The 16,502-nt window shown below is 44.0% G+C and overlaps 1 protein-coding gene across 1 annotated transcript in view; it reads right to left on the reverse strand.

Moving 5' to 3' along the window:
- The window catches only part of plxdc2b (plexin domain containing 2b), a 57,098-nt gene that overhangs the window by 13,137 nt on the left and 27,459 nt on the right, over positions 1–16,502 (reverse strand). Inside the window, exons 3-7 of the mRNA XM_067251843.1 lie at positions 14,801–14,947; positions 12,548–12,617; positions 7,783–7,905; positions 6,122–6,240; positions 3,609–3,708 (exon numbers count right to left, since the gene is read on the reverse strand). Coding sequence (XP_067107944.1) covers positions 3,609–3,708; positions 6,122–6,240; positions 7,783–7,905; positions 12,548–12,617; positions 14,801–14,947 — 559 coding nt within the window. The remainder of the gene's footprint in view (positions 1–3,608; positions 3,709–6,121; positions 6,241–7,782; positions 7,906–12,547; positions 12,618–14,800; positions 14,948–16,502) is intronic.

Raw genomic sequence — 16,502 nt, forward strand, 5'->3', positions numbered from 1 at the left:
CTCAGTGTAGTCGTATCTTTGACTCAATAACTCAAATACCGCTTCTGTTTCACAATTAAATGGGCCACTTTGTTTTGCAATTCATGCATCCTCCCTAAGCTATGCTCTGCATGATGAATCCTACTTGGATTTTAATTATTTTATACTTGTGAAGTGCACTTATGATTCACTAATTGAGATGTTAACAGTAAACCATTAAATATGTCAAATATATTTTTGCATGATGTAGGAATATTCCTTAAATATAATGGGACACATGCAGCTGATCCCTACTCTGTACTTTGTTCAATTTAGCTCATTCAGGCATTGTTTATTTTTTATATTCTAATTTGCTGGTCCAGCGAGCTAGAAAATTGAAATTCAATACATCATGCATCATGGCAGTGTAACATACATGAAGCAGTGAGGCTGGTAGTGCTTGACTGCTAGCACCCCCAATCCATCATACACATACATGTTGATATTGCATCATAGATATTCTACCACCTGATTAGAATGGCCAAACCGCTGGGGTAAGATCTGGAACTGAACCAAATCAAATTCAAATTGACATTCTCACAGATGTTGTACTTTTGCTACAGTAAAATCACTGTGTTTGATGACTGCTTTTGGCAGATATTTGATAGATATGGAACACCAGGGGGAACTGGTATGAACTGCCTCTAACCTGAACTGCTTTCCTCCTTCCCCTTCCCATCCCTCCATCATCTCCTCCCTCTTTCTCCCCTGCGACATTACCACCCCCCCCCCCCCCTCCCTCCCTGTGGCGGGCTTCCATAGCCTCTAGCATTGGGCTTATCCTGTTTCTAATGATAGTGTGGAGGTGCGGAAGGAGAGGAAGTCAGCCCCCATGGTGACCCATCCCAGAGCTGCTGTTCTGGAGAGCCTCTCTGGCTGGACCAGCCTCTCTGGGCCTCTCTGGGCCTCTGAAAGTCCTCACGGGGGGGCCACAAGAACGATTACAGCCATGTCCTCTGCAGCGGTGTAAACAGGCACTAATGAGCATTCAGCAGCCTTGCACAGATACCATCAAACAAAAGGCAATTTACACAAGTGTGCCATCCATTATGCATAAGAGGGTCAATTATCAGATAATCTAATTAAAGGCCCTTTCAGGAAAAAAATAATGCACTGGTTGTGGTCAATATTCTCCAAGACCCAGAAAAACACAGCGGAAAATCACTGGATGACCCCACCTGGCAGCGTTCTTAAAAGCTCTGGTAAGATCATTTCAGTACTAGCCAGGTACATATTGCTTATACATTTAGCTCTTAAAAGACAGATGAAAATCAATAAAAAAGTGATGTGGAGACCTTGTGCAATCAGTTCAAAATCAATGGTTGACTAAGTAAATCAAAATTCCCTGCTCTGCTTGGTTTTCCTGCAGACACGAAATGAAAGTATCTGGCATCTAAATGAATACTTTCATTTCTCATTACTCTGGAGTTCCAGCAGTGTTCTGATAGATATTACCAGGGTACAAAACCACATATCACACTCAGTCCAGTCCCAGATATGACATCCCTTGTCTCTCTGTCTTAGATAACAGATTACAAAGGCTCAGCGGGTATGCTGTGTGCTTCTCATACTGTCGTCAAGATCACCAACTGGGAGCTTTGATACTGCGACATCATCCTCGCCCAGACAGATTAAATGGCTCCAATATCTTTCTCCTGAAAGCACCAGACACATTGTTATTGGTGTGAAAAGAAAAATCTAACTGACAACGTAACAAGGATGCCAGTTGACCTCCATATCTCTCTCTCTTTCTTTCTTTCTCTCTCTCTCTCTCTCTCTCTCTCTCTCTCTCTCTCTCTCTCTCTCTCTCTCTCTCTCTCTCTCTCTCTCTTTCTCTGTCTCTCTCTCTCCCGCTCTCACTCTTTTTCAATCTGTATAGTGAGATTTTCTAATTCTGAGCCATTGTATGAATTTTCAGAGGAGTGCTTACTGAACTGTAGTTAAACTGTCTAATAAGTCAGGGAGTCATGGCTGATGGCTGATGGTGAGGGAGTCGGGCTAGTAATCTGAAGGTTACCAGTTCGATTCCCAGCCGTGCCAAAATGACGTTGTGTCCTTGGTCAAGGCACTTCACCCTACTTGCTTCGGGGGGAATATCCCTGTACTTGCTGTAAGTCGCTCTGGATAAGAGCGTCTGCTAAATGACAAAATGTAAATGTAATAAGGAGAGATCAGAGGGACAGAGGGCAGAATTATCAGGGCAGAGCATCCCAATCCTCAGCCCTGGATCTGACCCCCCCAATTATCTAACCAGGTTAAGGGACACCCACAAATATCTTGTCTTTGTTACACATCCCCCTCCTTCTCTGGCCTGGATGAAGCAGGAGTTCGCCCCCCCAGAGACAGAAGCGTGTAACATTTCATTCTAGCCTTGAATCCTGACTGTGGCGACAGGTTTAAAGGCAGCGTCCCCATGGCATGCGCCAAGACCAGTATGGCGTAATTGGCAGTTATCGAGTCGACACGACTTCCCCCCAGAACACTCACGCCTCAAGATGCCACGCCACTCCGATCGATTTCACTCTCTCAGACCTGGAGCTTACAGCCCTCACTGCCCCAGCCATTAAATAAACAGTCAGGATCCCAAACACACTCAAAATACTGGGTTCTCATTGCACTTAGATTAAATGACAAGTGTGGCAATGTAGATCTAACATTTTTCTGACATTACAGATTTGTATTTATATTTCTCCTTAAAAATCTGAGAACAGCAAATGAATGTCATACTGAGAAGGTATTAAGATTTCATTAAACCCCTGAGTGAATGGTGTGGAACTGTGGGTCAGACAGTAATCCATACAAGATCTATTCTACCTGCTGGCACAGACTCAATGTCCCCCAGTGACAAACCTTGCCTACTCTCAGATTTTCTCAAGGTTTCACCTCCAGCAGTCTCACAAGCACATTAACTGTAATGTAGGCAGACATCTGTACACCTGACAGAAGGAGCAGCCATCTAAAATTGTTGAGCTTCAGGTCAGAGGTTATCAACGGCAAAGCTCAAACCGTTTGAGACTTATTAAAAGGGATTACCTAGAAGAAGGGGGAGTTACGTAATTTCACATTAGCAAAACGTTCAAAAACGATAAATGTAATCCATATTAAATAAATAAAAGTAATTAATCAGATTCAGACTCAAAGTACAATGAACACATAATATCACGATGAACAAATACCGTTAAATTAAGGAATAAATCATTTCTGACAACTCGTTATTTTTGTTGAGGCCTCAAGCAGTTATCTAGAAGTATATAAAAAGGCTATGCATTTCTCAACTCTCGTTTGTGTTTTACTGTAATGGGTCTAAATTGGCAGAGCCTGTAAGGAGGCAGGACTGGCCCTGTGCCCGTACCCTGTCCACTGAGAGGGGGAAATATGATGACAGATGGCCTGACAGAATGTAAAGTTTAATGGAAATATCGTTTTTTTGAGACATATATTACTGAGATGGGCTTACTGGGTAGATTTAAAATGAGAATACTTTTGTCTGTCCTGCATGTGTGTGTCTGTGTCCTAAATGTGTGTGTCTGTGTGTGTGTGTCCAGTGTGCGTAGCTTGTGTGTCCGGAGTGTGGGTGGTGTGGAACTTACTGGGTATCTGTTGAATCCTGTGGAGCACCACAAAAGCATCAGAGAGGCCAATCTTCACAGGGTGATTGACAGAGCTGATGACTGACACCTCCACAGGGACCTGGAGGAGAGGAGAAAGGGGAAGAGAGGAATGGAGAGAGAAGGAGTAAAGACATCAGTCACCAGTGATAGCTGTCAGATGGAGGCGTTTGGAGGCCTGGACCCAGACACAGGCCACCTGACAGACCCTGATGCTGATGAATCAGAGGACATGTTAAAAAAAAGGTGGTATTCAGAACCAGAAAGGTTCTTTATAAATGGAACAATTCTGAAAATCTCACAATAAGAATGATTTAAGAAAAAAACATAATATGTAGAATCTTCTTTTATTACTGTAAATCAATAGGACTTTTTCAAATAGAATTTTTCAAATGGTCGCTCTACAACTGAAGAACCATTTTGCAGACCTTATTGGGTGTGCTTTGTCTTCGGCAAGGGCACAACCTTTGTTCTCTCACATATATATTTATTTATTTATTATTTATTTTCGCCCCCCTAAGGATCAGTCAATATTTGGACTACATACACAACGGCGGTGTCAAAAGGTTCGTCTTGTTAGCGATTGCGTTGGTTGTATTTTTATTTACGTTCCGTTGCATGGTTTAAGTAGAAATTGCGTTTTTGTGGTGAAAAGTGAAGCTGACGGTGGCTAATTTGCTAGCCACAGTCACTGACGTTACTAACGTCACTACGTCACTAACGTCACGAAAACACGCGTGAAAGCGATTTTCCACTAAATAAATGTCAAGCTTATTTACGTTTTTGGGGGCATATTTTCAGTTAGCAGATGGTACTGTTTGAATCGCGATTCCATCTTCTACTGCCGGTAACGTCGTAGAATAATCTTCAAAGGGGGTTCTTTATTAATGAATGGATGCAATATGAGTAGGCTAAATGCCTTAAAATATCACGAGAAGGGAAAAACTTAAAAGGACGTTTAAGTGCTATCTTCGGGTCATTGTGACCCATCAGTCATTGTGACCCACCGTCGTATTGCGACAAATTTACCGCATACAAAAACAAAGTGAAGCATTTTCTTTTAACCGTTGGGCTGTCTCAGATCCCCCACATTGCAAAGGTAAAAAGAAAATTATTTGTATTTGTTTTTGTATTGGGTAAAATTGGGTAAACACAACGATGGTTCGTTATGAACCTTTGGGTCATGTGACCCGAAGGCAGCACAAGGGTTAAGTCATTGAGATTAGGTCAAATTTATTCGTTTTGATTCAACGATGAGGCTGCCTCTTGCAGGGGAAATGAGAAGACATCTATTTCATTCTACACTTCACTCGTATTTTCAGTTGTAAATGAGCAGCAAAAAAATCTTTTAAATCTATGTAATCTTTATAAATAATAAGTATGCATTTTTATATAAAATATACAGAAATATCAGTTGTAAAAATGTCATCCAAAAACGGACCCCTGTGCAACCGACGCAAGCAAGCACACCCTACAATTTCCCCAGAAATTGTACCCTCTCTAGTTCTTCCAGTGTACTCTCATCTCAGGTCGAACTGACAATTATATGCCCCTGACAGGAAGACTAAAGTCTGTTTTACACAATGGTGCAGGAAGTCCACTTAGAGAGAAGTAGTCACTGATAAGATTGGATCATTAGAAGCAAGAGAGAGGGTGAGAGAGGAAGAGAGAGAGAGAGAGAGAAGTAAACAACATTCATCTTGCATTCAGTAATCTTAAAAAAAAAAAGATTTTTCTTCCCCAGAATAACATTGCAATATTATTAAACTCTTATTATCTTTATTAAGATCATTTCCTAGACCCTTTCAAAACACAGAACTGTGAGATCCAATCAGACTCAAGATATGGAAAGACATATTGCGGATAATAATACACCTGGGATCAAAGCAGTAATGTTATTTAATGGATGTTAAAGCACCCTAACACGTCCAATTTAATACTCTCTCCATGTCTCCTTTTCTTGTTTATCACATAATTTTAAATCAAATTTCAATAGACACCATCATAGCAATGTAATAAATATAAACTCTTTCATATGAGGTGATGTTGCATAGATCCAAGACTCATTTGACATTTGAATGGTTTGAAAGTTAGAAACCAAAGCCAACATATGGAAACAGAACCCAAGATTAGGTCATATTTTCTCAAGCAGCCTCGATCATAAAATTCATTAAATTGTCAGTCACGGCGGCATCAACTACTGTAACGACCCTGAATGAAAACAGAGGTCCCTGAGTGGAGAGCTTTATTTATCAATTCAATCAAGGAGAGAACGAGAGGAGGAGGGGAGAAAGAAAGACAGAGGGGAAAAGAATAAGAGAGAGGGAGAGATAGATAGATAATAAAAGAGTGAAAGAGAGTTACAGAGTGAGAGACAGAGGGAAAGAAAGATCGATTATAAAATATACAGAGGAAAAGACTTGGAGAGTGGGAGGCAGTGTGGAAGAGACACAGCGATAGAGAGAGAGATGAATGAGACAGAGATAGATCAGGACCTCTTTGTAGGCGAAGATGATGCGTCCATCGTTGTGCAGTGTGGCCTGGAAGGTGAAGCTGCCCAGGTTGTAATTGTCCTGGAGGTGGACATGGTCCCACTGGACCACCAGAGCGGTGCCTACAAAAAGGAGGGGCACAGTCACAACCATGCACAACATGTTCACAGTGTGCCAAACATGACCACAGATGATCAGATACTGTCCACATCCTACAGAACAGCACAGTACCCCAGAGAAAATGGGATCATTCAAGACTAAATACCCCAATGCATGAAGACTTCACACATGAACACAACCACACTAAACCAGGTAGAACCACACTCAACCCTCTATGATCACGTTGCCCAAGCCTGAGCCTAGGCCCTGACCTGGGGCCACCTACTGCTGATAACGTGCCAAACTTCAATCAGACAAAAGTACCCCCCCCTGCCCCTCCATGGAGCAGGCCTCACATTAGCCTCCATACTGTTTTGATTTAGCGGAGGCGCTGTGGAGATCCTATTGACAGGAGAGCGCTGCCTCCATCGCCAGGCAGCCCTGCCATTTGGCAGCGCACCAGAGCAATAAAGGTTTGTTAACACAAGTAATCAATTTTTCCATCACACAGCCAGGCTCCCTAGCTCTGCTCTTCTTCCAAAGTAAAGTCGAGATTTTGTTTCTCTGTTGACAGCTTTGGAGTAACTGTGCTGGAGTCTACTGCCACAGGAAACCCCATAATAACACACATCTGGTCTACAGAGAAGAGAGAGAGAGTAAGAAAAAGAGAGAGAGTAAGTAAAAGAAAGAGAAAGAGAGAGATAAAGAGAAAGACAGAGTAACAGAGAGAGAAAGTATTAGAGAGAAAGAGTGAGAGAAAGAGAGAAAGAGTGAGAGAAAGAGAGAGAGAGAAAAAGAGAGAGAGAGAGAGAGAGAGAGAGAGAGAGAAAGAGGGGGGGGTGATAGATGATAAGGAAGGCAGAGGGGAGGGAAAGGTAGGAGGAAGTAAGAAATAGAGAGGGGGACGGAGGTGTATTCGCTGCTCCTTTGTGCTAGTGTACCAGTCAGCACTAAGGCTGGCCTGATACGAGTCCTAAGCCTACTTAAAATGCATTGAGCTCAGAAGGGGAAGATGCAGCACTATCTGGGGCTCCCTCTGCTAAAAATACAGCCAGGCTGGGAGGGTGGTGATTGTATGTGTGTGGGTGGGTGGGGGTGGGTGGGGGGGTACACAAAGTACACGCTGGCCTTGTTTTTCCATCCACTAAAGGGTTTATACACGCCGAATGAGGCTGAACTCTTCCGACACACACAGACACTGAAGATAGATAGTGGTGGGTGGAAGAAAAAATGATATATACGGTTTACATTTAGTCATTTAGCAGACGCTCTTATCCAGAGCGACTTACAGTAAGTACAGGGACATTCTCCCCGAAGCAAGTAGGGTGAAGTGCCTTGCCCAAGGACACAACGTCAGTTGGCATGACCAGGAATCGAACTGGCAACCTTCAGATTACTAGCCCAACTCCCTCACCACTCAGCCAACTGACTCCCAGGTTTGATGAAGTGAGTTTGAAAATGAATCAGATGAACATACTAGAATGAACAGGAGAGCCTGTCAAGCCTGTCTTTAAACTTAAAAGAGATTAGAATCCATCAGATTACGAGCTCCTGGAATACAATACCGTTGTCGAAGTAGATGACAGTGGAGTTCCGTGACACGCTGGGGTCAAAGTTCGCCATGAGGGGCGCAATGTACTGGGTGGCCGTCAGCATCCTGTGGACCACGTCACCTGTGTAGATGAACCCTGAGGACGAGACAGAGACAACTTAGCTGACTCAGTACTCACTTATACAGAGACTCAGTTTACCACAAACTAAAAGCTAAACCAATTCACTCCATTTTACAGCAAACAAACTACTGTTGACAATAACCACCCTTGTGTTACTATACTATTCAAACTAGACCAGACAGGTGTCTGAGCAGGTGTGTTTGCAGGGGTTATGAGGGTCAGGTGCTGCCCCCTGTCTGTCAGGTTCAGGTTCCACTAGTGATCCACACTTGGCTCTCTTCCTTTGGTCCACATCAACAGGCTGCTTGACAGGAATAAGCTAGCGAGGTTGATTAATTAGTTAATTAAGGTTCATGAATAGAGAGGAGTCAATGAGAAGGGCTTTCAGGGTGAAATTAGCAGAGTCATTCAGTTCATATTATAAATGGTATTTTCATGTGGTGGTACCAAGAGAATGTTTCACAGCTCTGTCTGACAGACTGTATAGGGGTTAGAGAAGACACCTATGGTATCATATAGAAAATCCCTATTCCTGGGCACTGATGTTACAGTTGGTGATTCAACCTAGTTTGCAGATGGCGTCAGAATTGATGTCAAACAGTTTGATGGTGTTTAAGTCAGGGATATGTTCAGGCCAGTCAAGGTTTTCACACCCAACTTGACAAAACAATCTGTATGCACCTCACTTTGTGGATGAAGGCATTATCAAGACAAAACCGTAAAGTGCCTTCCCCAAACAAATCTTGTAGCAAAGAACTGAAATTATAATTCATGTTTTAGCATTAATATTTCCACCAATAGAACTAAGGGCTTTAGGCCATAAAAAATCACCACCATTGTTAACTGGCTTGATTTTCTCGACATAACTAAATGATACAGTCTCCACTGTAAGCAGCGCACAATTAATCATCAACAAGCTGGAAGTGCATCCATTAGCATGATTCTCAATGGTGCTGTTATTAATGGATGACAGAGAGACAGAGACCTCCCACCAACTCATTACCAGAATCGGTGCTTTCACGTAAGTGGCAAAAAATGAACATTGATACAGAAACAAACAGCGCGTTAATTTATTCATCTGCCACGCAGGATAGCGAAGTCAGCTGGTGCAGAAGCCCATCAGAAGCTTCATTGCTCCTCTGTTCGCCTCCTGTGTATTACCACCATCCATCACCTCACGGCGCCGGGATGGATCGGAGTCTCTCAGGCTGAGAGAGCAAGCAAGGGAACATTTTAAAAAGGAGAGAGTAAAAAAAAGTAACAGTTTGACTTATAGATTAAGTCCCAAACTTTGCCCAGCAGGGAAAAAAAGATTTCTGGAAAGGTCACGCGCAGCTGTGGCCAGTAAGAGGCCATATCGTGTCCCAATATGTCTCGGCAAACACCATCTGGCCTGCTGAACGCACATCGATCAGAGCAGAGGCCAAGAGCAGGCTGCCCTGGAGGAATCACTGCTGTCAACAACGGAGCCCTTCTCTAAGAGGTTGGGAAGGAGGCGAGGGAAGGGGGGTGAGGGGAGGGGGAAAGAGAGAGAGGGGAGGAGAGTTATGTCTACCTGGCTAAATAGTTTATCTCCAGTGAGCTTAGCTGTGAGTTGAATGTAAACATGTCCGAGCTCCAATGTGTGTGTGAGTGTGTGTGTAGTATACTGGCCCTTATCTCACCACGCCCTCTCACAGAGGGTTTGACACAAATAATTTACCCTCAACTTAATCCCTGAATTGCATGTACTCTCTCATACCCTCCCTCCTTCATTTCTCTCCTCCACAGTCTCCTCCACCTCTTTCATGTTTCATTTCCCTTTCAGAAGCACAAAGGTAGGCATGCAGGATAAAGATCTACAGCACCATACAGGCCATCTAAACACACAGCCTGCGGTCATGCAAACAAAACACATATACCCACACACAATCACACACGCAACTTTTTAGTTTTTGGACTGAGATGCTTGCCGGCCTGCTGGGTTCGAGAAGAGATTTTCCCTCCAATCCATTCCAAACACAAGCCCCCCTGTCTGACAGCCTGGAGGAAAGCAGGCCGCCTCTCAATACGGCTCAGAGCAGACAGGCAGACAGCCACTCAATAGGCAGCAGGTCCCATTCATTAGAGCCTTCACTCAGAGCAAGGGGAAACTGAGGAAGGCAGGAGGGGGAAAGCATGATTAATCAACTGCCCATTGATCAGCATCGATGGCCGATTGGCAGAGAAAAAGAGAAAAACTCTTAGAGGATAAAACTAGGGACAGAGGGAGGGCAAATGAAAGAAAAGTAGTGGGGGGTAGAGAAAGGAATTAAAAGAAAGGGAGAGAGAAATAGAGAGAGAGACAGAGAGATGGAAAGTGGCGTACAATACAGAGAGTAAGAAAAAGCATGACAGAGAGAGAGAGAAAATGAGTGTTCCTTCTCTCCAGTTACAGCAGTGTTTACATGTGCAGCTATCAGAGTGTTGCATATTCCCAAGAATAACATGAGCAGGAATTAACTGTCCCTTCTGACCAGGCCACGGCTTTATTGGACATTCTTGTTAAACAGCTCACTGTTCTCTCCCTTTTCTGCTTTTGTTTATCTCAGTGGAGATTTCATAGTTCAAAACAGCTGCCTGAAGGAACTGGGAACCGCCAGGAAGGGTTCCTGCGAACACACACACGTACACACACACATGCTGACACAAACACACACAGACGTGTAACAGTAGGGATACGCACACAAACACACACACACGCACACAAAGGCAGAATCTCTCTCGCCTAGAGCGTGCTCAGGCCTCATCTTATCTCTCTTACAGAAACTACCTCTTCAATTAGGAAGAGAGGCTGCCCTCATTGTCCAGCTCTGATCATAATGACTGCAGAGGAGTGGCTGAGCTGAGGCAGCCTGACTTGGAGGAGAGACCGTAATACAAACAAACAGGAGGACTAGAGGAAGAAGAAGAGGAGTTCATTTTATACTCTCCCTGCTGTATCTGTCCCTTTTGTCCATGACTTGTTTTTTCTTTCCTCTGAGTGTGTGTGTGTGAGCATGTGTGTGTGTTCTTACCAACCCCTAGCGAGGGACACAGGCACTAAATCCATCCCGCATCAAGTGTATGTGTTTGACAAGCGGCCTGTGTTGGCCCAGTAAAGGCATCACACAGCTGGGGTTGTGTGGAGCTGGACTGTGTACTGGTGTTACCCCCCCTGTCCCCCCCCCCCACACACACACACACAGACAACACACTCACACCCGCAATGGGCTTGGCTCTGCTGCCACAACTTACATCTCGTCACACAACACAACCGATTTTATTACCATGGCACGTGTTGTGCACAATGGCTCTATAAACGAATAAATGAATGATTGACTGTTTAACTGTTGGTGTGAGAGTCTGTCTGGTCTGGCTCATGGTGCCTCTTCCCCGTTAGGCTGCACAGGGAGATAGCTCTGGCACACACACATACCATCCCACACTAGCAAACTGGTGTTCAGTCTGGGTGACAGTCACTCAGGACAGATTGAGAGATGGAGAGATGGGAGGCAGACAAGCGAGCATGAGCTGGTTGGTTGAAAAGGGCAGAGGGAAGGGAGGATGAGGGAGAAGGGGCGTGAGGACTGGATAGGGGGATGGGAAGAAGGGCAGAACCTCAAATGGAGGTGTGTGAGCTTGGCTTCCCAGAGGCAGTCTGCCAAGGGCTGATAGCTGAGGTGGCCTTCTCTTTTTCAATCTCCTTTGCATTACACTGCTAACAGCCTCCTTTCTCCTTCATCCCTCCATTTTACTCTCCCGAAGGGTCCACGCTGCTTCATGCTGACTCAGCCCAATGAACTTGTGAGATGGGACGTCGTTTTCCCACCCACAGTCATGAATAAATATGTGGATACATTTTGCTGATGATGACAATAATGATGAAGATTTACTTTGCTTTTATTACAATAACAGCCTAACACGGGCAGACATTGGTGGGATGGTTGGGGAGGGGGGGGGGGGGGGGTTAAGCATTACACTTTGATGTGATAATAGCTGGTTGAGACTGCGGTCTCTCCCACAGACTGTGGAAAGTCCTGACTGAACATTCGATCACACACCCTGCACTGGTCTCACCCGCAATGCTACACACACAGAATGTCTCACCCGCTCAGGAAATCTCCTCCCCAGTCCAAACCCAAACCCTGGCCCGGGTCTGCTCCCATTACAGACTGATCTACACTGGGCCTGGCTGGTACCACAGCAGGGAGAGTGGTTTCCTGCCAGTCTGATAGGCAGGCTTGTGTGGTTAGGTACCAGGCTAGCTGGCAGCCGGGCCGGGAGAGCATGGAGCTGTTAGTGGTTTTGTACTGTGGTGTGTTGGCCAGACGGTGGTTTCTGAAGTGCCATTTCATCTAGTACTTCCCTGCCGATGGAGCAGTTCAACTGCTGTTGAACTGTTGGTACCGGAGGCAACAGCTTCAGTAGGTAGATCTTCCACACAAATGCACACATGCACTCACACACGCATACTTGACTACAATTGTTATTCTTCTCAATGTGAAGACTTCTTTTCATCTGGTGCTCCTCTGACTAACCTCATTACATAGCCTTTCAAAGCGTGCAGCAATAAAGGTCTAACCCAGCATGTATAATCCCAAAGATAACACAGTAATGGCTCCAACTGGAGGCCCTGACTGAGAGGATGTCCACTTACCACCAGTTGCCACGGTGATTTCACGCAGGAAATGTCCATAAAAGGGAAAATCGAAGGACAGATTGACTCTCTACATGAAAAAAAACACACAAAGAAAACGCGGGTCAGAGACATAACGAAAGAGAGAGAGACAGAGAGAAAGAGAGAGAGAGAAAGAGAAAAACTAAACAAACTCTGTTCTTGGTTAGGGTACAAGTTGAGGTTTAGTCAGAAAGAGAATGTGTAATGTAAACACTGAGACTGAGAGACAGGTCTGTCTCTCCAGTCCTCCAGGGTGCTGACTATCCATATTTATAACAGGTCAAGTTATGAATTGTTTTAAGCAAATATAAATCTGCCTGGGTGAAAAACAATGTCAACCTTCCAAAGAAAAGCATTTTGTAACATTCATAAAGTGAAAGAAAAACATGCCATCTTGATGGAATTAAGTTTCAGAGGAACCCTCCGACACACAGCTCCAGGAGAGCTACAGTACTGCTACCAACCCTTTACTTCTCAGAGATTATAAACCTTTAAATACTTCAAAGTTCCTGTTGTTTTCTAAACATCCGACAGTCATGTACCTCTTAAAAAGTGCAAATTAAAATATTACCTATTTTGGTCAATTCTCTATTACGATTTATAATGTGAAATAAGTACAAAAATTAGATCTTGAATCACTTTGAGAGCTTTGCTTACAGTGTATTCATCTGCAAAGCTAATAGACAGTCATAAAACAGAAGGCTAAGGTAGAAAATCTAGTTTTCCCTGTAAACACGCAGCAATGTGATTCAGGATTAGACCAGCGGGACTAATCATGTGGTATACCACAGGTAATTACCAGGTCTAAACAAGCCATCTACAGCTTAGTAGCACTACTGCAGTTTGATGATGTCGACCTCCGTGGCTTTGCTTGTTTTACGAGCCTGTCAACTTATTGTGTTTTGCGGCTGGTCCTACACACAGGGCACAGGGGACTGCCAGGAACCCTTGATCCTGACCTCAATGTGGGCCCTGAGTCCTGGCCACACTGGCTGGGTGTACGCTGGCCCGGCTGGTGAACCTCCAGCTCAGGGCTCAGTAGTCAGGGTTGCTTCTGATGTTTTGTGGGACTGTGGTGAAGCAGCGTCTACTCTTCTCCTTCAATGCTCCATAGTGGTGGAATGACCTCCCCTAAGACCCTCAAAACTTCCACTGGGCTGCTAGTCTTTTGCTTGCGTAGTGTGCAGGCGTACCACAAAGCAGTACATTACTTCTTGTGATACCTGCTAATTTGTCCTTTCTGAACTTGTATGTATTCTCAATGTTGTTGTACCACTGTCTGGCAAGAGACTGCACCCACGAAATTGATTGATGTTGCACTTACAATGTTGATTTTGCTGCAATGTACTATGCACTTTTGTAATTCAGCTGTTATTGTTGCACTGTAGTTAAGATATTATTAATCTTCAGAGTGCCTGGTAGCTGAGATGTGGGCTGTGGCTAGTAAATACAGATTGTTCCTTGACTCTTGACCAAAATGCTGTTAAAACTATGCACCTCCGATCCGTGACTTTCTGCTGTACATAAAAGCGCCTTTTGTTAAACGTATAAAACGCATGTACTCTTACAGCTCCTATACTGCAACTGTAAAGGTTTTGCCTGAACTCTAACCTCAGGAGGAAGGTGATGTGTGTCCATGGAAAAAGGGACGCACTCCCTATCCCTCCTGGAACCTTCCTAGCACTCTGGTTGTCCGCCTCTCTGCCGAGAGGGGGTGAGTGTGGAGGGACAGGGGTTGCTGAGAGGGCTGTATTCCCCTCTATCTTATTGATTCTCAGGACACAGCTCCCAGATCCACTCCTTCTTTTATTCTTGTTAGCATCCAAAAGATTTGCTTCACTTTCCGGGGCCTTCTGTGGCCAAAAAAATAAATAAAAAATCCCCACTCTGTATGGTTCAATCAATCATGCCTACTGAGGGTGGAGGGGCAGAATACACAATGGGGAACTCCATTCTGTCTTTCTACCAGTCATTGTTCACTCTGGGGGCACTTTCCTGAGACACGCCCCCCTTCAGAGGACTGTGCTGCTTCCTGTCCCATAGTGGTGACCTCATCATTATGTACCTTACTGAGAGTGCCTGTTAGTGGGGAGGTAGTGAAGGGAGAGGAAGGGGTTATGGCAGCCCCTAGCAAGACAAAGTCACATGCAAACAAAATCAGAAACTAGATGCTATTAGATGTCTTAGATGTGAGATGTATGTGAACACGGGTGAGGTGTGTTGCAGTCTTACCGCGGCTTGTCGGTGCGTGTTAGACAGAATCCCATGGATCTTCACCTTCTGCTTGTCCATCTGGTCAATATTTACCCACAAGTCCTTGCTCGTGGGATCCGCTGGCCCATAGCTCTTTGATGTGTAGTAGTTGTGGTCTGTGTCCTCCTGTCAACAAAAAAACACACAAAATAACCCAGAACTAGTTCTGTGAGGGAATCGCAAGAGTTCCAGAGAGGCAGAGTACAAAAAAGAAAGAAAAGGGGGTTGTTCTGAGCATCCTGTGTGTAGTGTGAGAGTGAACGTGACCTCTGAACTCTGTATGATTTACTTAGATGGAGAGAGACTGAGGGGGGTGGTATATTCTATCAGCTTATGAAGTGACTTTCTCCAGTATAGCAGGACCATCTTTCTCTCCCTGCACTCCTCAGCTTACATCAGACTAAATCTCATCTCTCTAAGCACAAACTCTGTCGGAGGCAATTTCCAAGACTAAAGCCAATATGTCCAATACAAGGATTATCAGAGACAACATCTCAACAACCTTAAAGCAGACATTTTTTCCAAACACATTTATATTATGATTTCTCCATCTAATCTCCAAACTGTTGGGAGTGGAGCGTTTTTGCCTGCGAGTGGATGTTTACACTTCTGGGTCTCCAGAGGAATAAAAAACTCTTAATATTACTACCAGTATGTCTGTTTGTTGTGTGTTTGTATGTTTTATGCAGTTCAAGTGAGCTCTTGTAGGAGTTTTTCTCATAGGCAAAGTCAGCGTCTCAGAAGCAGTAATGACTACTAAATAAGAAACCATTAAAAACATGCTTCCTGCTTCCTGTTAGGAGAGAGACGCGTGTCAGTCATGGGGCTCATATCTCTAGCCTCTGCTATTCCGGCTTTTATTGTCTCTTCCTCTCAGAATCTTCCTTTCATGCTGTTTTAATTCTGACTCATCTTTAAAGGTTTGAGATGTTGACAGTGGTGAAAAGATGGATGGGTGGATGGATGAATGTAAGTACAGACCTTATACAGTAATCCAAATGATCATGAAAGGAATTATTTGTGCACTTTGCATCATCTATGCTACGACAGGACATGAAGGATGTGCACCCTAACAAGCAGTCAACTGAAAGTGTGTTCTCAGAGGGAAAACAAGCACAGACCAAGAAACAACACCAAATTGTGTTGAATCCCCACATTATTGTTGACTGGTAGATTGTTTTGTTGCCCCAGGAGAGGGGAGATTTTCAAAATCAGAGATAATAGCACTATACACTGTGGATTTTAATATCACAGGGTGTTGTGACATGCTTGACATGTTTATAACTAGAATTATCTTTCAAATAGCTACTGTGTAAAACTAAAGAAATACATAATTGATGTCGACATGCTCTTTTTTTTTTATCTCATTTTACATCAAGGAGAAAGAACGTCATATATGGTCCAAAAGACGACCATTAAAATACCGGGATTTAGAAGGACTCGTTAGGCGTCTTGCAATCTCAGTGGAATTAGTGAATTATTTAAAACTCTTAATGTAGTCCGGCACTCAGATGACATTGAATCACTTTTGATGAATTGGTAGACCTTGGATGAACATCACCATAGGCCATAAGATAAATCCTAATATAAAAAAGAGCCAGGCAAAACTTGTTAGCTAAAGCAGCCACCCCCCATAATCAGTCTGACTCAGCATGTTGCTCTAAGTTAAGGAAACGAGAGC

The sequence above is a fragment of the Osmerus mordax genome, chromosome 15 (assembly GCF_038355195.1).
Source record: "Osmerus mordax isolate fOsmMor3 chromosome 15, fOsmMor3.pri, whole genome shotgun sequence".
Lineage (NCBI taxonomy): Eukaryota > Metazoa > Chordata > Actinopteri > Osmeriformes > Osmeridae > Osmerus > Osmerus mordax.